Here is a 23,685-nt window from a genome sequence, read left to right as displayed (position 1 = left end):
TGCTGTCTTAGAGAAAGAGGAGAGGAAGAATAGAGGTGATATGTTGATCTAAATGACATCAAATTTACACTCATTTTTTTCCATTTTTAGTAAGATTTACTTTAAAAAACCCCTCAGAATGTGAAATAGGACATTTTTGCCAGTGTTTATTTTCCATGAGAAAAACTGGCTAATTTTCTCCTTCGCAATTATGCCAAACACCTGTGACTACTCAGTGTCCCAGACTTAATGGTATATGGCAGGGGTGGGAAATCTGCAGCCTCGAGATCACCTGTGGCCCTCTAGGTCCTCAAGTACAGCCTTTTGACTGAATCAGGGCTGCACTTGAGGACCTAAAGCAGGGGTAGGGAACCTATGGCCCTGAAGCCACATGTGGCCCTCTAGGTCCTTGGGTGTGGCCTTTTTGACTGAGTCCAAGTTTTACAGAACAAATCCTTTTATTAAAGGGATTTGTTCTGTGAAGTTTAGTTTCAGTCAAAGGGCTGTACTTGAGGACCTAAAGGGCCACATGCGGCCTGGAGGCTGCAGCTTTCCCACCTATAGATATGGTCTGCAACTGCCTTGTGAAATTTCTAGAGGTCTCTAGATCTTTTTTACACAGAGTTTCACTGAGATAGTTTAGATTTCAACATTTTTACTCCGTTTCTTAAAAAATAAATGAATAAAATTGCTTGATGTGCACTGACACATTTTTGTCAGTTCACCTTCAATTTCTGATTAAATGCATGTTATCACAACGAAAGACATTTTAGTTGTTTCCAATATGATAAATGACCTTCTTTTAGGTAACATACAGCTACAGGGATAAGAGGGAAGCTGACACTGCCCCTTTAAGAACCTATATTTCCTTTCTTGTTAAATAATTAGCAATGGGGGACATTTTTTTCTGAGTACAATAGTGAAAGCAAGAGGCATGTCATGTCCTAAACATTGATATAGTTCCTGTGGGAGACAGGAAATATGTGTTCTATGCAGGTGCAAATTTGTTCTACCAGCTAATTCCCTAGGTATTTTCATAGAATACAAATCATGCAGATTTCCTTTAAGACAAAATTAAAAACATTTCCCCCACCCTAAACAATGGTTTGTGTAAAACCATGCCATTTTGTGTTTCCTGAACTAACTGAATAATAGTTAAAATTGTTTTCATATCTTTTAGTCTTTTACTAACTGAAAGACAAACTATCTTAGAGAAATGACATATTGATTTGAATATAGACTGCCCATTCAAATAACATCTTTTTCAGAGAAAAAAACTACACTGAAAAACAAATAATATTAAAAAAATTACCACATAAACTAATTCACTGAGAGAATTTTTTGGACATTTATTTCAGTTCAAATACAAAATTTTATTCATTTTTATCATTACTGCTGTCTTCACCTTTATTACTTTTTTGCTGTTCCCTTACAAAGTGTATAATGAAAGGCCACACCCTGGTTGAGGTTTTAGGGAAAAATAGAGCCTATATTCCAACCAGTGGGGTGCACATCTGTGTTGTTAGCCCCATTTTGCAATAAAAGGAATTGAGACCCCAAGACTAGGTGACAGTTGAAACATAAGAGGTCCTACATCAAGTTCTATAGGTATTCATCACACTTAAAGATAGAATAGAAAAAGCTGGGAGGTAATAAGAGGGAAACGATGGGAGTGGTCTTGGAACTAAGCAATTCATTTACCCTAAGCAGAACCAATCAGAGGACATCTGATTATTGGTAATTCTTCAAGCTCAGGCCAAAGTATATTCTGGAGTGTATCTTAACTTAGTGTAAACCCTCTTCTTTATAATCTGTTTATGGAATGTTCCCACTACTTGGTTCTGAACAAATTAAAAATAGATAACTATTTTACTAAATTCCAAAGTCAGTTTCCATGGCCAATAATGAGGAATCTTCCTCCCTATAGCCCACTGTAATCCACTTAGTATAATATTATAACTGGTACTAGGTATTATCTTTCTCATATCAGGGTCATCCATATGGCAGTGTGGCTAGTGGATCAAAAGCTGACCGTGGAAAGCCACGAAGTCCTGGGTTCAAGTGTCATGTTAGACTCATAATGCTGCTGGTTATGTGACCCTAGTCAAATAAATCACTTACCCTCTCAGTACTACTCTAGCAGCTCCCTAAGACTATAGGTTGCCAAGATGGTGCCAATCTGCTTTGGTAGATGGTGTTGCCTATACCAAAGACATCATAGCCTAGTCCCTATCCCTTTTCATCTGTGAAGTCCTCTAGACCTAGAGAATAAAGAACAAAATATTTTACCTTGAAATAAGGCTTATCATTTTTACTTTTATTTTTTTAATGGAAAGAGCCCTGGAATTGAAGTCAAAAGATCCAACTCATATCCAAGACTCTGATACTTTAATAATTGTGTGACCCTTGGCAACTCTTTCCCATTTCTGAGCCTGAGCTTTTGCAACTGTGAAATGTGGCAAAAATGTTTGCTCTGATTTCCTCATAAGATTATGGTGAAAAACGTACTTTGTAAACCTTAAAATACTGTATAAATGTGAACTATTATAATTAGAAAGAGAAGACACTGCTCTCGCTAGACAGGACAGTCCATCTCCTGCCTTTGCATGTATCCCGTGTCTGCTATGCAGACCCTCCTGGAATCTCTATCTTCCTTCAGGAGTATATGGGGTGTTTGGGGAGGACTACCACCTCTGCTATGAAGACTGCCAAGCCCTTTTCAGGGCTGCTCATCAGGTGTCCGCCTGATTCACCCAACTCTCACCTATAGTGCCATAAAGCTCTAGCATGCATAGCAGCCACACCCCAGTAAAACCATCTTGACAGATGGGCTAAACCAGGTTAAGGGTAACTGACAGTCCTCAAACCCATAGGTGAGTTAGGGGAATGTCTACCCCAAGCATGTGAAGACTTCTCCTGGTGGAGTGAACGGATGAAAACAATTTGTTCCAATGCCTATAAAGGTGACTGAAGGAGGTGCAGTGGAGCTTAGAGCTTGGTCAGATGTCAAAGATGCCCGCTGCAGCCCAGGCCATCACCAGTCATCTTGACTTTTTGTCCTGCCATTGGACTTTGATGACCCAGGAAAAGAGAGCAAAGCTGACGACTTTGTGCAACTCTGCCTCACTTAAATCCAATTCACGCCTAAGTCAACACATCACTCATGATGTCATTGGTCCTCTTCAAAAACAAAGGGTAAAAAGCAACAATGACAGCTTCCTTCAAGACTTGGCTCAAGCATTAACTCCTATATAGAAATTATTTCACCAGCTGCTAGTGCCTTCCTTTCCCATTCAAATTATTTTGCGCCAACTCTGTATACATTTTATATTCACTTTCATTCATAGGATCATAGATTTATAGCTGAAAGAGACTTTAGAGGTCATCTTTCAACCACCTCAGTTCAACTACCTCATTTTACAGATGATAAAACTGAGGGTCAGAGGCTCAAAGTCACAAAGGCAACAAGTTCCAGGGCTTGGATTTGAACCATGGTCTCCCAGTTCCACATCTAGCTCTCATTCCACTGTACCACACTTTTCTCTCTCTATATGTTATTTCATTCAAATAGAATACAATCTCCTTGAGGGTGGGGATTGTTTTGGTTTTTGTCTTTGTATTCCCAGTGCTTGGCACAGTGCCTGACTCATGGTAGATACTTAAAAAATATTTATTGAATGAATTAAAGACTTTCAATTGGGGGAAAATGGGGGCATAGGGAGTTTATTACTTTGCAATCAACAATCAATAAGCATTTACTCAGCACTTACTATGTGCCAGGTACTGTGGAACTATCTGTTGAACAAGTCAAATTGTTTGAAAAATCTATCTTAAATTTATTATGTATGTGAAATTTTCCTCAAAACTGAATATCAAGGAAGTCTTTATGAAAGAAAAAATTAAACAAATTGAGGTTTTATCAATTTTTAGATTAGTTGGGAACAGAATATGGAGTTCTGCCTCCTTAATATGCTAATCACCTAAATACATCTTATCTTTCAGAAGTCATGCTACAGAAGAAAGTAATTAATTTAAAAAGCATTAGCAGCAAAGTTAGATTACCCAGAAAGATTTGGTAGATTTCTAGCATAATAAAACAGCATGGACTAAATTATAGCCACTAAGAGTCAACACATATTTTTAAAAACTATTTTTAGCATTTCTGATGTTTGTTCGGGGTACAAGGCTATCTGCATCAATGATAATAGTAATAATAGCTTAATATGGTGCTTTAAGGTTTTTAAAACACTTTACAAATATGATCTCATTTTATCCTCACAACAACCTTGGAGGTAGGCATTATTACTATCTCAATTTTTGCAGATGAAACTGGGGCAGACAGAGATTAAATGACTTGACCAGGGTCATCTAGCTAGCAAGTATCTGACGCTATATGTGAACTCAGGTCTTCCTGACTCCAGGTTCATCACTCTATCCACTTGCCACCTAGGCACCAGTCATTTTTTTCTTTTAACTTACTCCCCCCCAAACAAAAACCCATAAAAATTTTGATCCTTAAGAGATTTGTGGAAAATATATTCAAATTAATTTGTGACCTCCCCAGTGTGGGTATTCCATTCAACGATGCAGCTCACAATCTATCTATGTCTAGCACCATGGATGGATGGGACAATAGAGTCCATTGAAACTCTATGGTCCCATCCCATCCTTCTATAGTGCTAGATGTCATGCTCAAGTTCTCTCTACCTCCAGATGGCCAACTAGCCTTCATTCTCACTACATTACCAGACCATCTTGAGATTGGAGTTCCGTGGCGTTACATTCCCTTAGCTCAGCTCATAAATGTTTTCAAAGATGGAATGCACACTACAGTCAAATTTCTGATTTTACATTAAAGGAATCAATTATCATGAGTCCCTCTCAAATGATGGACATTGGAAAGTAACAAATTTCTCATCTGTAAAATGAAGGGGTCTGAAGAGATGAGCTCTTTCAGCTCCATGATTCCTATGATGTTCTACATCAATTACGATCACTATATTTTGGAACTCTACCTTGATTTAAGTTTTATGGTACCATGATATCTTGTTCATGGGGGCTCCCTGGGAGTAGGCTGCCCATACCAACCAAACATAGTACAAGTTATTTGTATTCTATGTGCAGGTATAGGTTACAATCAATAGTGAAAAAATGAGAACTATACCAGGGAAATGCCAGTCAGTTTGAACTGACTTTGGAAAGCTGATTGTTAAATTTTCAGTGTTTATTTGAGTGTTTATACCTCACAAATCAACAAAAACTACAAATTAGGGCTTGATTTGTTGTTTTGTAAATTATCCAGATGCAAGACAGCAATGGATAAAATGTTAATAATGCACATCAAACTTAAAAATGTTTCAGGTATATTTTTTTTTCAGAAAGCCAGTTGTTAAATGGTATTAGTACACCACTGGAGCTATGCATATAAGGTAGGGATGGAAATTATTCTAATATGGGTTGATTTGTTTGACTTCCCTGCTTTCTTTCAAGTCCCAGATAAAGTCTCACCTTCTGCAAAAAGTTTTTCCCATTCTCCTTAATATTAGTGCCTTTTCCCTGATTATATTTTTTATCCTGTATATGTATATTTCTACACAAAACTGTCTACTTATTGACTCCTCCATTAGACTGTGAGCTCCTTGAGAGCATGATCTGTTTTCTGCCTTTCTTTATATTTCGAGCACTCAGTACCATACCTGGTGCCAAGCAAATGGTGGTGTTATTCAGTCGTGTCCAATTCTCTGTGACCCATTTGGGCTTTTCCTTTGCAAAGATACTGAGTGGTTTGTCATTTCCTTCTCTAGCTCATTTTACAGATGAGGAAACTGAGGCAAACAAGATTAAGTGACTTTCCCACTGTCACACAGCTAGTAAGTGTTTGAGGCTGGTTTTGAACTCAGAAAGAGGAGCCTTCTTGACTCCAGGCCCAACACTATCCACTGCACCACCGAGCCACCCTTCTAGGTGTGTAGTACCAGTAAGTGCTTAATAAATGCTTGTTGACTTGTTAATTATATATATGTATGTATGTATAGATATATAGAAATTGAGTTTCTTCTTTTTTTTATAACGTTAAATCATCACTAAATTTACACAGTCAGAAAGAACGCTAATATTCTCATGTTAACATCTTTATAGTAAAGATGCAACAGACAGTGTGGTATGGAGGGCTAAAAAGCTGGCCTTGAAGTCATAAAGACTAGTTTTTTAATCCCACCTGTGACCTATCCTGCCTTAGTGACCCTAGGCACGTTTTCTAAGACTTGATAACTGATCTGTATTGGTACAGGGAGTTTCCTATAGGAGGAGGGGAAAAGGAAGAAGAATAAGCATTTATATAGTACCCGCTATGTGCTAGGCACTGTCGTTGGAGACAGAAAAACAGAGGTTAAGTGACTTAACAGAGGTTAAGGTAGATGCTGTTATTTTCTCCATTTTATAGATGACGAAACTGAAGCAAACTGAGGTTAAGTGACCTGCCCAGAGTCACACAGCTAATAAGAGACTGAGGTTGGATTTGAACTACAAGCTCAGTGATCTATCCACTGAACCACCTAGCTACCTACACCAAAGAAATCACAGGTTTAGAACAAAGAAAACATCCAAAACTGTCAGGATTAGGAATAATTTATTTGTTTTGAATAGGGTGGAAATATACTTAAGTGTTTCTTTCTTTCTTTTTTTTTTACACAGAGTTTAGGTTATATCTGTGTGACAGAAACTTTAGTGCAAAATGTGTTTTTCACACATACTCCATGGCCCAGTTAAGAGTTTTTGTTGTTGTTTTTCAGTCGTGTCCAACTCTTCATGACCCCATTTAGAGTCTTCTTGACAGAGATACTGGAGTGGTTTGCCATTTCCTTCATCAGCTCATTTTACAGATGAGGAAACTGAGGCAAATAGGGTTAAGTGACTTGCCCAGGGTCACACAGCTAGTAAGTGTCTGAGGCCAGATTTGAACTCAGAAAGATGAATCTTCCTGATTTCAAGTTAGACAGTCTAACCACTACACCACCAGTTGCTGCTCCCACCTCCAGTTAGGAGTATTATAAAGTAAAACTAATATTGTAGTTATCCTGATAGCTTTTTCATGTCTGCCATCACCCCCAATTACACCCCTGTCATGGTCTTCTTATTTTAGGAGCAACAGAACATGCTAGTTCTATTACTGTCCCTTCACAGAGGTTTCATACAATGAAGTGATAAGTCACCTTGGGTCCGCATCCAAAAATGTAATAAACTTAAGATAAACTCACTGTAACTATAAACCTACACAGGAGGTCTACGCAGGGTCAGTTTCAAAAAAGGGTAGCCTCAGACAGTGGATAATGTCTATCAACCAGGCAGAACCAAGACTAGATATTTCAGGCAAGATTTGGAATCTACCCCTGCCCCTCACTTCTCCCTGCTGTTCTCCTTTCTCTCTCCCTCCTCTTGTCCCCACCACCCTCACCCAGTGTTGAAGGCTTTGAATCTTTACTGTGTCATATATAACTCGACATATCACAAAAGAAATGGCTATGTACCACGGAGAACGGAATTTTCTGGTATTAAAGTTTTTCATTTATAAAAAATAATATTAAAAACGGCCTCTTTTTACCTACTCTGTAAGTAGTACTCTAAGTGACTGCCCATTTCACCTATCCCTAGTGATAACCCTCAAACCTGAAGAGGACCCTGCAGACCATCCAAGCATTTTGCAGCATCTAATTGAAAAAAAAGTAGAAAAAGATTAAAAAATATATACAATAGCCTCTTAAGTCAGGGTTTAGGATGAAGAACTAGATAGGACCTTAAAAAATCATCAAGTCATCCATTGATTTTACAAGTAAAGAAACTCAGAGAGATTGATTAACTTGTCTAAGATCATGAAGGTAAGAAGCAAAAAAAAAAAAAAATAGGCATCAAGCTCCTTTCCTCTTACTCCAAATCCAAAGTTAGCTCTTTCTACCACCCAATACTGTTACATAGCTTTGAAAAAGATGATTTCTTCTTTATTTCATTTTTTTCCTTAGGGGATTGTCTTGAAAAGGGGACCAGTAGAAACCTGGCAGCTAATGAATAAGAAAGTACAAGAGATTCCTTCCATTTGCTGTGGCACTAGGAGAAGTGGCTCATAGAAAAACGATGAATCTTGTGCAGATTTCTTTGTTAAAATCTAACATCCCATTATTGAGTGCTGTTGATTCCTCTTCTATGGTAATGTTTTTCTTTTCCAACTCTTTCTTTTAAAAATGAATGTGTATGTTATTTCCCTTTATCAGTCAGTCAGCAAATATTTATTGACTTTCAGAATTGGAAAAGACAAGGAAAGCAGCTGGTCCAGTTCCCAGCCTTTGGGTAGGTAAGGCTATAAGCTGTTTCCACTTTTTGCCACAAGACATTTCAGGAAACCATATCATAAAGTGAATTATGAAGTAGACTGTCTTTTCTTATAGGACTGACGTAATTGGGAGTGATTTCTGACCAAGAACCTTGAATCAAATAAATCTTAGATATAAAAAAGATATATAATAGCTAGGATTTATATAGTACTTTAAGATTTGGAAAGCTCTTACAAATATTATCTCATCTTATCCTCACAACAATACTTGAAAGTAAATGCTATAAATTACCCCTATTTTACAGATGAAGAAATTGAGGCAGAGGTTGAATGACTCACATACAGCCAATAAGTTTCTGAGGCTGAATTTGAACTCAGGTCTTCCTGACACCAGGTTCAATGCTCTATTCACAGTGCCATTTAGTTGCCTACATTACCAAAGTTGCAAATTGTGTACGTACACACACACACACACACACACGGAGGGGGGGATTTGCACACACAGCTATCATTCACTATAATAATTTAAAATAGTACATTTGTATCCCAAATTCTATTAAAACAGGGACAAATATACTATGTAGAAGGAACCATTATGTACTATCATGTATTTTTTTTTGGAGTGAACCTGTGATTTTTTTGGAGTAGACCTAATCATTATAGGAAGCTCCTGGTGAGTACTTACCAATGCAGACTAGTACCTCCTTTGCAATTTATAGTGTTAGAGAGTTGTGGAGCAGGTAGGTGGAGCAGTGGATAGAGCACTGGCCCTGGAGTCAGGAGGACCTGAGTTCAAATCTGGCCTCAGACACATGATACTCACTAACTGTGTGACCCTGGGCAAGTCACTTAACCCTGATTGCCTTGCCAAAAAAAAAAATGGCAAACAGACAGTTGTCTAGAAGTCAGAGGGAGAAATGAACTCTTGTTTCTGACTCCTAGGCCAGCACTCTCTATCCATTAATCCAGAATCCATATAGCCCAGAAACACAATATGATAAAATTGTATAAAATTTTATTTCTATTTCTATTTCTAAGGACCCTTTGAACTCTACCAGTCTATGAATCTATTGAATTTATTACATCGCCTAGAACTAGTAAATGAATACAACAAATGACTTGTCAAAACATCTCACTGATGATATTTCATTTGCTTTCTTCGATTTTGGTAAAATGGTGGCCCATTAGGCTTTACCATCAGCTCTGTTGCTATACTCCCTGCTATGCCCTCCCTCATCCCTAGTACTGCCATCTGACCTGTTGGAGCAACCTAAGAATTCCTCAGCTTTTCTACCCACCCTGTAACTGAACTCTTCTACATATTACTGTCTTCATAAAATTGACCTTGAGAGCAGGCACTGTCTCACTCTTCTATCTGTATCTATGGTACTTGGCACTTAGTAGGGGGGAATAAGGGAAGGGAATAAGCATTTATATAGCACCTATTATGTGCCAGGCACCATGCTAAGCACTTTATAAATATGATTTCATTTGATCCTCACAACAACTTTGCAAGATAGTGGAAACAAAAGAAAACAGAGGTTAAGTAACTTGACCAGGGTCACACAGCTAGTAAGTATCTATAGTTAAATTTGAACTTAGGTCCCCCAAACTCTAGGGTCATTGCTCTATCCATTATGCCACCTTCGTTGTTGTTTAGTCAGTTTTCAGTCACAACTGACTCTTTATGACCCTATTTGGGGTGTTCTTGTTAAAGATATTGGAGTGGTCTGCCATTTCTTTCTTCAGCCCATTTTACAGATGAGGAAACTGAGGCAAACAGGGTTACGTGACTTGTCCAGGATCACACAGCTGATACGTGTCCAAGGTCAGATTTGAACTTCAGGCCTAGTACTATTTCTCCTGTACCTCCCAGCAACCCTATTTACATAAACACTTAAATGCTTTTTTATTCATAACTTTTCTTGGAAATCTGATTTACCCAGATCTCTTCTTGGATGATGTTATCCAAAAAAGTCTATATCTTTAGAAGGCTTATTTTTTTCTCTTGAAAAATTTCTGTTTAGCTAGTAGAATAACTCAAAACCATTCTATTGACGTTAGGAACTGATGATATACTGTCTGTGATTAGTACTTAATAAATCAGTCAGTCAGTGAGTCAGTCAAGCTTACTGTGTCTCTGTCTTTCTTCCCCTCTCCAGCCCTTCTCCCACTTTCGCCTCTAGTGTAACATTTCCACCAAAGAGCAAATAACTGCCGCACAAACAAAAAGCACTAGTCATCTGTCTCTCAAACTTCACCTACTATTCACAATGCTCAGGGATTAGGCCCACTTGATACCTTGATTATAATTATAATTATAATTAAGTCCTTCACATTAAACTGGAAAACCCTAAGAATATTTATTGGGCCATTAGCACTCCTTTATAGAGAGGAATTTAAAAACCCCTTTCATAGAACTGCCTATATAAATTTCCAAGAATATATATTTGAAGTTGCCTGTAACAGTTTCTAGAGAAAAAGGTAGCAAGGACTGAAGTAGGACATAATGTTGCCCGAGTTTGAAAGTGATAAGAGGTAAGGACTGTATGTATTTTGATTTCCATTTTACAGGTGAGGCCCAGAAAGGTTAGCCAATATGTAGTCACATAGCAGATAATGCAAGAAAACTAAAGTTCAGGCTTTCTGCCTCCTCTCCTCTTGAAGTAGTTTACTTTTTCTACTAGACCAGTTCTTAGCCTCAGGCCTGTGAACTTTTTAATGTACACATATATGTAGTTTATGTGTGTGCATATTATATATCTATAGTTCACGTATAAGTTTTCTATATATAGAGCAATAATCTATGTATTTATAGATAGCTATATATTTATAATCTATTTACATGTAATCTATATATACTTGAAAACTATATGAACTATATAATATATATACATATATAAATTATATGTACTTGAGAACTCTATATACTATTTGAGAACTATAAATACATAGATTTTTATCTATTTGAGAACTATTTTCCAAAACAATGGATTTGCTTTGTAATCCTATGTATTTTATTTTATGCATTTAAAAACACTGAGAGATTTTCCATAGGCTTCAACAGACTGCGAAATGGGACCATAACACAAAAAAAGGTGAAGAGCCCTTGGACTAGGCTATCCTGCTTTTAAGTGAGCACCTACTATAAGAAAAACACTGTATTAGGTATTGTGGAAGACAGAACATTCTCTCTTTTCAAGGAGGTTACAATTTAGTTGTAAAGTCAAGTTCCACAAGTTTAAAAGATTTTCATGTGTTAATTGCAAAACACATTTTTCTATTTTAGTAGCACCTAGACAACCAATAATAAAGGGCAGTATATGATAAGCCTTCTTGCCATTCCAAATCCCTGCTCAAATGGGAGACCCCAGAAGAATTCACAAGGCTTTTGGCAACAACAAAACCTAATATAATTTCTCAAAGCAACAACCAATTACCATTTTTTATAGGAATAGCATCCTTAAAAATAACAAACCTTGAAATTTATACCAAGCAACCTGACGCTGAGAAATAACATTAGTCTAATAAACCAGACATTCTATATTAGGGTACCCTTGACCTCCACTCTTGTGAAGCACCCATCCTTTGGCATTTTCTCATGAAGGTCCCCATGTACAAAAAAAAGCTGGACTGAACTGAAAAATAATGCTTATCAGTAGTGATGCATTTTTTGTTGAATGAGTTAGAATTGAAGGGGTTTAAAAAAAGCAGGTAGTCTGTGATCCAATAGCTGGGATTTCTGTAGCTGCTGGGAAACATTGCAGCTGTTCATAGTCCAAATTCCCTCTTTCGGAATGTTAACGTTTCCCCCTTGTCTTTCTAGGACTATGTGTTTAAAGGAACAAACTTGTGACCTTGGAATGACACTTGTCATAGTATGTAAAAAACATCACTCTTTAGCAGAGGGCCCCCTACTGTGGAATGGACAGCCATAGCTACCCTAGTCATTCATTAAGAATTTATTAAGCACCTATTATGGAGTTCTTAATACAAAATAATTCCTGTGTTCCAGAAATTTAATTTACTATTTTGAGCAGTTACTAGGACTGGCAATCCTTGCAAGTGGATGTTTCTGAAAATCCACATAATCCAGGAAAAATGGGGAAAAAAATAGCAGATCTATATGATGCAAAGAGATACAGGAGATGTGGCTGGCTTAATAAGATGGTCAAGAAATGGTGATAAAAGTACAAAAACAAATATTCCCATGAAAGAATAATTACTTCAAAGGTAAGAAAAATCACTGCCTAAAGCTAAAATGGGAGAGTGATAGTTAAGGAGGGGGAAAATTAATGAAATATTTTTAAAATTCAGTAAGATGACTTTGGAATAAGTGGTTTTAAATTTTAAAGAAAAATAAAAGATGAAACTTTTGTTCAGCCAGAACAAGTTTGATCAGTCATGTTAATTCAGAACTAATTCCATATTAATTGCTCAGTAATTTCAGACTACATAAATGAGTTGGAAGCAAAGTATGGCTTTCTTAATAGCTAGCCTGTATATAGTGTTTTAAGGTTTGCAAAGCGCCTTCCTAATATTATCACATTTTTAATAATCAGCCAGATCGTGTATCATTTCAGGCCAAAAGTATTTCAAATGCTGTTTAACAAGTGGTTAAGAATCTATGTTTCTAAAGACACAGTCGAAAGAAATCTAGTACAACCTACTTTTTGCATTGATGAGAAAACTGAAGCATAATAGATGAAATGATTTGTCTAGGATCATGGAGCTAAGCTGGGACTCAAACCCAGGTCTTCAGTCTGTTAAGTCCAGGACTATTTTCATTATGCCATGACACTTCTACTAACAATCTTTGTATAGTCACTAAACAGTAGGTTTATGCCACTATGAAAGCCAACATGATTTTGGAACCTAGGGACTTTTCTTTTCATGCATGGTTCCATGTTTGACAGTTAGTACCATCCATGATCACTTATAACTAGCCTTAAAAATCAAAACTTAAGTACAACCCAAGAACGAAAGAAAACACAGACACAGTACTTGGTGCCAATCCTTCATGCTGACTGCCTTCTGGTTTTAAGAAAGTCCCTTAACTTTCTGCTTTGGTTTCCACATATACAAAATGGTCTTAATCTTCAAAAAATGTTGATTGTGTAGGTATTAATTAGCAGGTACCATCAATGCTTCTAAGATGAAAGAAGCCACATAGGTATTACCCCATTAAGATGTAATCAAAATAATGAAGTTATTCTGTATATTTATTTTTCTTTTGACCATTGAAAGCAAATGTAATGTTTGTACATTAAAAGTTACCTTTGTGTTACCAAAGAAGAAAATAATATGTAACTCATTTTTGAAAACCATTATACAGATGGGGAACCTCAAAATCTTTGTCTCCCTCATCCCCACAGCAAATCCATCACTAAATCTTGTTGCTTCTCACTTCCAAATATATCTCATAACTGTCCCATCCTGCCATTCATTAGCTCCATGGCCTTAGGGAAGTCACGAAACCTCTCTGGGTCTCAAGTTTCATCACTTGCAAAAATGAGTGGTTTGGACCAGATCCCAAGTATCCAACTTTAGACTCTTGAAATAAATGTCTGAGGATTCAGCATGGTTGAGCTTTTTAGTGAAAAAAAAAAGTATTTTCTATTTATCTAACATACACTAAGTAGTGGGCCTAATCATCCTACTAGTGGGATGATTAGCAGGGTCTAATCATCAACCTGCCACTATTATTACATAATTAATTGCTAGTGGGTTTCACGCCAAATGACCTGGATCAATGAATAACTGTAATTTAAGCTATTATAATAAATAATATGATTAAATTCATTCCACTCACACAGTTCTGATCATGTAGCTTTCTGATCATGTGGCCTACTAATGAAAAATTTGGATGCTCCTGTAGCAGATGATTGTTGTCTCTACTAATCTCTTTCATTCTCTATTCCATTCCCATTGCAATTATTCTAATTCAGAGTCCCATCACATCACACCTCAATTATTACTAGTCTTCTAGCTCATCTACCTGATTTAGGCCTCAATTACCTCTAATCCATTTTTGCAGTGTTAGCAAATTTATCTCCTGAAAAATACCACTTTCATTGAATCCCTTCTATACTAAAAAACCTTCCATAGCTAACCACTACCTACAGGAAAAGTACAAACTTCTAAACCTGGCATTCAAAGACTCCTGAAATATGACTCCAACATGCAAGAGGACTAGAAACTATCACATATGAGGATCAGTTTAAGAACTGTGGTTGTTTATTCTGGAGATTAGACTCAGGGAGGATGTAATACCTGTCTTCAACTATTTGAAGGCTTGTATCATGTAGAAGGCTTAGCTGTGTACGGCTTTGTTCCAGAAGATAGGACTAGAAGCAATGAGTGGATATTGCAGAGAGACAGAAACAGCAAGAATAACTAAACTTCCTAACAACTGGTGCTCCCAAAGTAGAACGGACTTACTCCAGATAGTTTGGCCTACCCAGTGTTGTGCTGGTACATGTTTAACAACTGGTTCTTGGAGGTGGGTGGGTGGGGGGAATATATGTATGGTACACTTTTAAGTTTAATCTGTATTATTAACATTTTCTCTATCACTTTCTTTTTTTGTTTTTTTTTGTTTTTTTTTTTTTTAGGCAATTGGGGTTAAGTGACTTGCCCAGGGTCACATAGCTAGTAAGTGTCAAGTGTTTGGTCTGAGGTCACATTTGAACTCAGGTCCTCCTGACTTCAGGGCCGGTGCTCTATCCACTGCGCCACCTAGCTGCCCCTCTCTATCACTTTCTTAAGTCTACATAATCAACAGAAGAAAAATATAGCCCTGATTGTTGCGTTTGCCAATTTCTCAGGTGAAAAATGTTCACACTGAAAATATAACAGGAGGCTCTCAGGAGCTAAGTAGAGCTGGCCCAGCATACCCCTGGTTCCACCTCACCAGAAAGCTTTAAGGAAAGGCTAAAAATGATTATTTATTATGGATGTTGTACTTGGGTTTCCTATTTGGGGTTAGGTTGGGTTAGATGAGCCTGGGAATGGCAGCACTGTCCAGTAATCCTAGCTGTTGTAGAGACTGAGGTTCTTGGATCTCTTGAGCTCAAGAATTTTGAGTTCCATGGGTTATGACACTCCAATGCTGGTAACTAAGTTTGGCATCATTAATGAACCAGGTACCAGGTTACCTAAGGAAGGGGAAAATGACTTGGGTCAGAAATAGTGGGTAGTGGGATTGGGTTCATGAATAGTCTCTGTACTTCTAGTTTGGATGAGATTAGAGACCTAATGTTTGAAAGAAAGAAAAAAAGAAGGAAAGAAATAAGAAAATCTCTAATGTCTTTTTAAACACTGAAATTCTGTGACACATTTAAAAGCTTACTTTTCTTTATCCCCCTCTATGAACCCTCCATTGGAATAGCAAGTAGCTGTGATATAAGAGAAAGAAAACTAAATTTGTTATAAGAAGTCCTCTAAAGTCCCTTCCAACTGTAACAATATGTGAACTAAGTTTGAATCCCTCCTCATCTGTGTCCAATATTGACAATGCATTCACCTAGTTCTGGATTTTAAAAAAAATCTATTACATAAATATATATGAAAGTATGTGCCTATTGCATATAATCTACAAAAAGCACATCATATAGAAAATTTAAAACTCAAAATTTTATGGGTGTGAATGTTGAAAACTAAAAATAAATAAATATATTTTTAAAAAGCACATCATAGACCTTAAAATGTTGTATTAAATATCCCACATATTAAGTGCATGAATAGTCTGTTTGCTGTCCTTTTATTAAGTTAAAAATGTAGATACTAAAAATATAAGCAATGACATTTTTATGATGCAAGTGTGACTTGCTTCTTCTCATATAGACAATTCAATAACTTATCTGAGTAGAAAATAAATAGTAGTGTTAGCTGCCTATCTCAGAAAAAAATTTAGAATGATTTTCCAGACTTGGATACAAATTGCTATAAGAAGAGGTAATGCAGGTTTTTCAAGAATTGACAATGAGTTTTCAGAAAAACAGCAGTTACTGTTGCAGGGTCTCTTTAGGCAATTGACTTAATTCAATCATTTTTGGACTACATAGCATAGAAACATATAAAAACTTATTCCAGTCACATTGTTGTACCTGAACACTGTCACAAAATTTAAATTATTTAGACACTGCCTCGGTTCATCTTTTTTTTTTTTTCAGGCAATTGGGGTTAAGTGACTTGCCCAGGGTCACACAGCTAGTAAGTGTCAAGTGTTTGGTCTGAGGTCAGATTTGAACTCAGGTCCTCCTGACTTTAGGGTCGGTGCTCTATCCACTGCGCCACCTAGCTACCCCTACCTTGGCGCATCGTATTTGCCACTCTAGAATCACTACTGAGGAAGAACATGTATAAGATAAAAAGCTGGAGTGTGCTGGTAAATATTTGACACCTGCCTGGGGGTGGGAGAAGGAGTACACACGATACGCTTTTATGTATAATCTGCATTATTAATATTTTCTCCATCACTTTAAGTCTAGAAATCAATGAAACAATAAATCAAGCCTTGATTTGTAGCATTTACCCAGTTTCCAAGGTATAAATGCTCGTTGAAAATATAACCATCAGCTCTCATGAGCTGGTATGAGCTGGCTCTAGAAAATTCCTGCTGAATCTAAAAAGGATCCAGCTTTTCAAATAAGTTTAATCCAAAGTCATTTAGTAAATTGGCTACTGATATCTGAGGAACAACCATCCTTTGTTATTCAGCTATGTTCATGGTAAAGTTATTAATTCTTCTGCAGCCTAAGCATAGCAAATCACCTGGTAAGGGTAATAAGTCATCCTTGATCAATACCACATGTTTAGTAGTTAATTCTTTTGAACATTATGTACTTGGGTAAATTTCTCTTCCATTGGAGTCATTGTACCCTACCAAATTAATAGAACCCTGGAAATAGACACATATTCAAGGGAATGCACTGAAACAAAAATTAATAGGTGAATAAACCCTGGCATATGATTATACATGTTTCAAGTTTGGAGATGAGCCCTTCTACTCACTCCACTGTTATTCCAGATAACAAATCTGAAACATACTTTACCACATATGCAATTCACTCACAAAGTCAAAGATGGTTTTAAAAAAGTCTGTGGAAAAACCCACAGCCTAAAGGATCTCTCTCTGAATCTTGATCTTCAGTGATGGGTTGGACCTCTAACATCTCTGTGGTACAGCTGTGGAATGATCTCACTTTTCATTTACTGGCATGAGTATGGGTTGATTTTCTGCCTACTGAAGGATGAATGTATTACACAGAGTTACCATGAGCTATAGTGAGGGGTTCAGTTCACAGGCATTGCAAGATAGACATTGAAGGATAGTCATTCCTTATGCTAAGTTGAAGGAAGGGAAAGATAAAGTGGTTTCTTGGTCAACAACTACAGTTTCTATCTTTTAAAGTCAATTAGTTTCCTGTGTCGCTCCATCATAATTGGCTCAGGTTTAATTTCATCCAGTTTCATCAAAGCGAAACCCTTGGTGTTGGTAAAACTTTTCTTTGGTTTACAATATTTGAATTCACAGAAAACAGCTACACTAGTGATTACAAGCTTAACAATGTTGAGAAACACATGCCTTGGCACTTGGGTGTGATTGGAAAGCATCACCGTTAGTTAACTTTTCAATATATTTCTGAAGTGCAATGTTCACATGAAAGTGAACATATGTATCCTTCTTTCTTTGTATGTTGGCTCCCACATTAGACAGTGAATGTCTTGAGATGATGGTTTTTGTTTGTATCTACAGTGTTTAGCCCAATGCCTGGTACATAGCAGGCACTTAATACATGCTTATTGACTATCTCTAGAGACAATCCATTTTATTTAATTATAAGGACTAGTTCTTGAATTCTAGGCAAACATATAAACTGCTATCTTAAAAGAATATTCAAATAAGACCACTTGATAGAGTGGACAGAGTGCTGAATTTGAAGGCAGGATGATGTGGGCATCAAATTCTGTCTTTGACACCTATTAGCTGTATGTTCCTGGGTATACTGATTAACCATTATGTGCCTCAAGCAACTACCTAGGACTTACTACAGAATCCTAGATAAGGGTTGTTGCTTAGGTGATCAAGAAGAGGAAGGCTCCCCACCACCATGAAATCACAGATCCATTCTGTTTTCTAGTACATATGGAAAATCTGGGATCAGCTTGGGTGATCTAATAGAAGGAGGTCCTTGGTACCCAGAATATCACAGATCCTTTCCACATTTGAGTGAATATAAAACATTTGAACCAGTTGTGTGAAGGCTAGAAAAGTGTCACCTGCCAAAATTTCATATTGATTTACATCCTTTAATTATCAGAAACTTGACACAGCAGTTTGATTTTCCTTTACTTTTGGGGACAGTTCTGTCTGAAATTTCACGATTATAATATCTGATGAGCAAACACAATTGTTCAGTTATCGAAGGAAGTTAACAACCCAGTTTCTATGATATTTTGTTTATGCTCATACATCCAGGTAACTGGGTCTTTGGACCCTGACCTTAGAAACAAGAAAACTAATTTCTTTTTTAAAAAAGACATGGTTTTCTGATTTTTCTCGTGCTTTCTATACAGCTTAGCTTTGGCGTTGAAAGAATACTCAGTACATATTCAGCAACTGTGTAACTTTTCACATTTTATATCAGGACTGCTTCCTCTGTTTCTCATCAGTCAGAATTATTTTTAAAATGTGATATGAGAATCTTCTGGATGTAGAGTTGCTTCCTTCTTCCCTGTTAAGTCATTTACCTTTCACAATACATTTATTCGACCTGATTCTGTTTTCATTATTTGATCTGCTTCCATTCCACCTGCTTCTATTTGTAATATGATGTTTATGGTATCATGATATAATGATATCACAATGACAACATGAACTTCTCAAATGTTCTTAGGTTGGGAGATGGGGTGTCTATTCTGATGTGAGAGAAACAAGTCCTAGTGTTAAGGAAACAGGAAAGAGATTATTCCAGCCTTTATAATCAAGTTTAAATTCTTGGCCCCAAAAATTCTTAAAAGAGTCACTGTTACTTGACTCTAAGACCCTATCACTGGAGGCTTGACTACTTGTCAGAGGTGCCAAAGAAGGAATTTGTGCTGCAGATAATTAGGCGATCTTAAATTCTCTTCTACCTTTGACACTCTGAAAAAAAGACAGGTCCTGGATCAATTGTGACCAGGAGTTGCTTGGGAAGTATTTAAATTTCTAGATGCACACACTTAAGTTTCTATTTACCTCCTTGAAGTCATAGGGGATCTGGCAAATTTTTATGATAGTGGATTATTTGTTTACTTTGTTTTGCTCAGTTGTACCAGCAAGTGGGTGGGACTTAGGATCTTGAAGCAGGCAGGGCCACACATTAACACCTGCTTTTAATTTATTTGGTCTGAGGATCCCTAATAATTGCCCTTTGGAGTTCTGTTTTGTAAACTTCAATTTCCTCTAAGACCGTTATGTTTTTTTTCCATCTATGTTAAGTCTCTTTTCCCAGTGGGATCTTTCTTTCTCTATTTAGTCATGCTGTGTGTGGAGACCCAAATTCCATACAGCCTGGGAGCTCTGACTCATCCTCAGAAAGTTTGGTTGCTCCAGGGACTCCTACTAACAGTGCAAATGAACAGAACAAATAACCAATAAAGTATCTCCTTCCTGAATTCTACAATGCTAGTGCCCTACCTAGAAACTAACCTTCTTATCAAAAGCCAAATAAGGAAAGATAACACTTTATCCTCCTCTTTAAAATAATTTGAGATAAATAGGTTTACCTTCTCTTCAATTTATTCATAATTTAGTGCTTTTAATTTTCAGATTATTGTGAATTGCTTTTTTTTTTTTAATATTCCATACCCTGCCCTACCAGGAAAATCTTTAAAAGCTTCCAATTACTATTTCCCTTTTGCCTGCATGCCAAGGGAGTTAAGTCCAATATGCTCATTTTCCTCACGTGTACAGAATAAAATGTTCCACTTTTAAAATATGCTATTCGTAAACATGAAGAGTTACTGAAATCTCACTTCTTCCAGCTCCCATCCTTGTGTAACAAGCCCTGGATGGCTTGAAATGATTTTATTCTAATCAGGTTTTCAGTCATAGGATTTTGCAGGACAGTGTCTTTAGATTCTAATATCCTGAGCCAAGAGGTCTCCCTGGCCTTCTTGGTCCCAGAAAAGTAAGCCTTTTGCCAAAGACTTGTAATATTCATGATTTCTCAATCCAAATGGGTCTCAACAATGCATTGCTCTGACCACATCTGCTTAAAATGGTTGAAGTTTGCAATACTAGTAATAAAAAAAATGCTGACCATTAAGTCACATAAGAGTTTTGGCAGTTCACTGGTTTTAAACTAATATTAGACATGTATGTGCAGAAGGATTCATTTTGGTCCATGTGATCCTGGAGCAGATTGACATAAGAAATCATAAAGGAAAATATGGATAGCAGCAAACTAGCTGACTCCCTAATGCAACTGACTAAAGACTCCAGGCTGGGTAGATTTTTGCACACTTAAGTTTTTTGTGCACAGGAACCTCATTCTGTTTAATTAAAAATTCATTCAGAGTTTGACATTTCACTGGAATACTTACTCCCTCTTCTTGGTCCAAAGCACTTTCACCCGTTCTAATATTTTAAAGAGAAACATATTAAGATAGATACATTTATTTTAATTCAGGGTCCTGTCAATTTTGTGTTTGTATTCCACATGCCTATAGGTATGCTTTACAAAAGTGCTCTAAGAGTACCCCATGCTCAAGTTAGTATCATTCAGCAGAGCTCTTAAAGGCATCAGAGTGGGTGCAGACAACATTGCCTTAGCTAGAAGCAGCCTGCCTATCCGATTCTCCCTAGTTAGGAAGTCTGGGAATAAGTAACAGGGTTAGGGTTAGGCTGAAATCACCTGACTGAAAGAAACTTCATTTCCCCAGAGAAGGCAAAAATTTATTTTCTGCTTTTTCCTTGAGTTTTCAGATATTTCCTAGTCCCTAAACCGAGTGAGGAGGAGGGTGGGAATGTGATACCTGGGCTAGTGCCCTCATCCGTCCATGCGATGCTGAGAGGGTCCTGCCAGCAGCTCTTGGAGAGAGGTCCTCACCTCTTCAGTTCACCTTCCCTTTCTCCCTCCATTCGTGTCCCAAAGAGTTTATCCTTGTCTTCCCCTCTGGCCCGGCCCAGCCCATCCCTTACCTTGACCACATCGTCATTGAGATGCTTGGGGTCTCGGTTAACCAGGTCGATCTCCTTGGTGTGCGCATCGTACATTTGCTTCTCGTTCATTTCGTCGGCCATGGTCTTATTGTTGGGTTTGTAGATATTTCCCTGTTCCCGGATGGGCGCCGAGTGGAGAAGCCCCTGGGGAGGGGGTGATGGTAGGGACAGGGAGGGGGGGTGGGAAGGAAATTAAAAAAAAAACAGAACAAGCAGACAAAAGTCAACTTGAGGTTGGGAAAGATCTCAAACTTAAGAAAGAGAGAATTCTTCTTCTTTTTAAAGGCAGCAGCAGCTGCTGCAGCAAGGGCTGCGACTTGCTCAGAGCAAAGTAAACTTCACAGGGAGACTGGCTTTTTAAAAGGATAGAAAAGACGACACCACACCCCTCGGTACCAGGCAGAGAAGTCTGACTCCCACTCCCGCCGCCAGGGGTCATCTGCAAACACAGCCCAAACGTCCAGCTCCCTAATCTCTCCAACTGCCCCCCCACCCCATTTTACTCCCCCGACTTCACTGAATTCAGCGCTCAGGGTTCGGCTCCAAAGACTCCAGCAGCCTTGGGCGCAGCCCTCGCTCTCTGATTTGGTCCCAGCCCCACTTTAGGGCGCCTCACCTTACTTGAAAGTCCTTACCTGCTTCTGTCGCCTCCCCCTCGTCAGCAGTCTATCACACCTGTTGCTTCCTAACCTAAACTTGACTTTCTCCGATAGAGTAATGAGTTATTTACTAGTCATCAAACAATGCACCTGCGGCCCCGTCTCTAGGATCCCACCTTAGTGCTCACTCTACTTCTCTCAGGAGTCCTAAAGCTTAGAGGCAACTATCACGGCCCTCCCCCTCCCACCCTATTGACCCTAATGGGTTCCTGTCACCCTCACCTCTTAAGAATTCATCGAATCTCGAGATCTAGCCCCACCTCAGGCTTCCCCTCCCTATATCTCACCTGTCTCCCCTAAATTCCAATCGCTTCTCCCCCATTTAGCACCAGCGTCCCCCCCCCCCGCCCCCTTCTTATAGGCGCTGCAGCCACTGACTTCGGGGAAAAAAATTTTGTTCTGCATAAATGCAAGTCGGGGTTCTGGCGTGGGTGGATGGGGAAGGTGACCTGGGGGGAATCTCCCCTTTGGAGACTCCGTTCCAAAGGAGTTTTTGAGAGGGATCAAGGACTCGGGGAAGAGCAAACATAGCGTGCGCCAACGCCCCAGTTAAGCTTTTCCAGACGCCCAGTCTTGGGTATGTGCTTGCCCAGGGCTGTGGGATAAGGGAGTTACAGCCACCGCTGCCCCTCGCTGCCCCTCCCTGCCCACCACGTTCCCAGCATCTCCAGACACTCAAGCCTCCCACCCCAGAGCGATCAGCTGGGCAGCTGGTTCGCTGTTTGCAGAGTAAAGGAGGGGGGCGTGAGAGAAAAAAAAAAATCACCCAACCTCCAAGGAGGTGGATTTCTGTTCCGGCAGACGCTAAGTCGGGGAACCTCCAAAGTTAACCTATCCACGTCCCCCCCCCGGCCCCCCATTCGCTCGGTGATTTCCCTACTGGTGACTTCCCTAAGAAAGCAACCCTCTGCCCGCAAAGAACAAGCCTATCAAACACCCAGTTGCAATCCTACTCTCTACCTACCCCCGATTCCTCCCTAACGCTCCCCGGACGCCTGCTCCTTAGCAATGGCTAAGTGAGAAGAGTGGTCAGAGGTCAAGAGTGAAATGGGTAAAGAAAAGATGTTGGAGTGCTCCCAGACGCTGGTGGAGATTGCTGAAGCAGGCGCTCCGAGGGAGGGAGATAGGGCAGGAGAGCACCTCGTGCCCGGGGTTTGGGGCTTTAAGAAACTCCCCGAAGTTGAAGCAAATCCTACCTCGGAGTCTATGTATTTGCCACTAGACATTCTGTCTTGGGTTTGACGGAGGTTCTGGTGGAGGTTTCCCTGGGTTATAATTTAAAGGAGCTGAGGAAGGAAGATCCTGTACTGTGGGAAGGGAAAAAAAAAAAAGAAAGAAAAAAAATCCCGGTGGGGGTGGGGGGTGGGGTAGGCTAGGGAGTTGTGAGTGAGAGAGCTGGCTACAGGCCAGGGGTTTGTTCTGCTTGCTTTTGGCCAGGATGACAGCAGTGTTGGGTCTAGGCACATCCCCAAAGACTCTGGGAGCAGCGGGGAGGGCCCGAGAAGGAGCGAGTG

At 38.7% G+C, this 23,685-nt stretch overlaps 1 protein-coding gene across 5 annotated transcripts in view; it reads right to left on the bottom strand.

Moving 5' to 3' along the window:
- CAV1 (caveolin 1) overlaps positions 1-23,472 on the bottom strand; it is a 47,224-nt gene extending 23,752 nt beyond the window's left edge. Inside the window, exons 1-2 of one of the 5 annotated variants that reach the window (XM_027845030.1) lie at positions 23,368-23,472; positions 21,492-21,656 (exon numbers count right to left, since the gene is read on the bottom strand). In XM_027845030.1, coding sequence (XP_027700831.1) covers positions 21,492-21,656; positions 23,368-23,397 — 195 coding nt within the window. In that variant the 5' untranslated portion in view covers positions 23,398-23,472. Of the gene's footprint in view, positions 1-21,491; positions 21,657-21,908; positions 21,988-22,029; positions 22,048-22,147; positions 22,247-23,135; positions 23,154-23,367 lie in introns of those variants that run through there. The other 4 variants (XM_027845034.1, XM_027845033.1, XM_027845035.1 and 1 more) reach the window with 4 other exon arrangements.
- Positions 23,473-23,685: the final 213 nt, after the last annotated feature.

Source organism: Vombatus ursinus, unplaced genomic scaffold (genome assembly GCF_900497805.2).
Source record: "Vombatus ursinus unplaced genomic scaffold, bare-nosed wombat genome assembly UNPS02014946.1, whole genome shotgun sequence".
Lineage (NCBI taxonomy): Eukaryota > Metazoa > Chordata > Mammalia > Diprotodontia > Vombatidae > Vombatus > Vombatus ursinus.
Note: the sequence above shows the minus strand (reverse complement) of the source record. Positions and strands in the feature narration are given on the sequence as shown.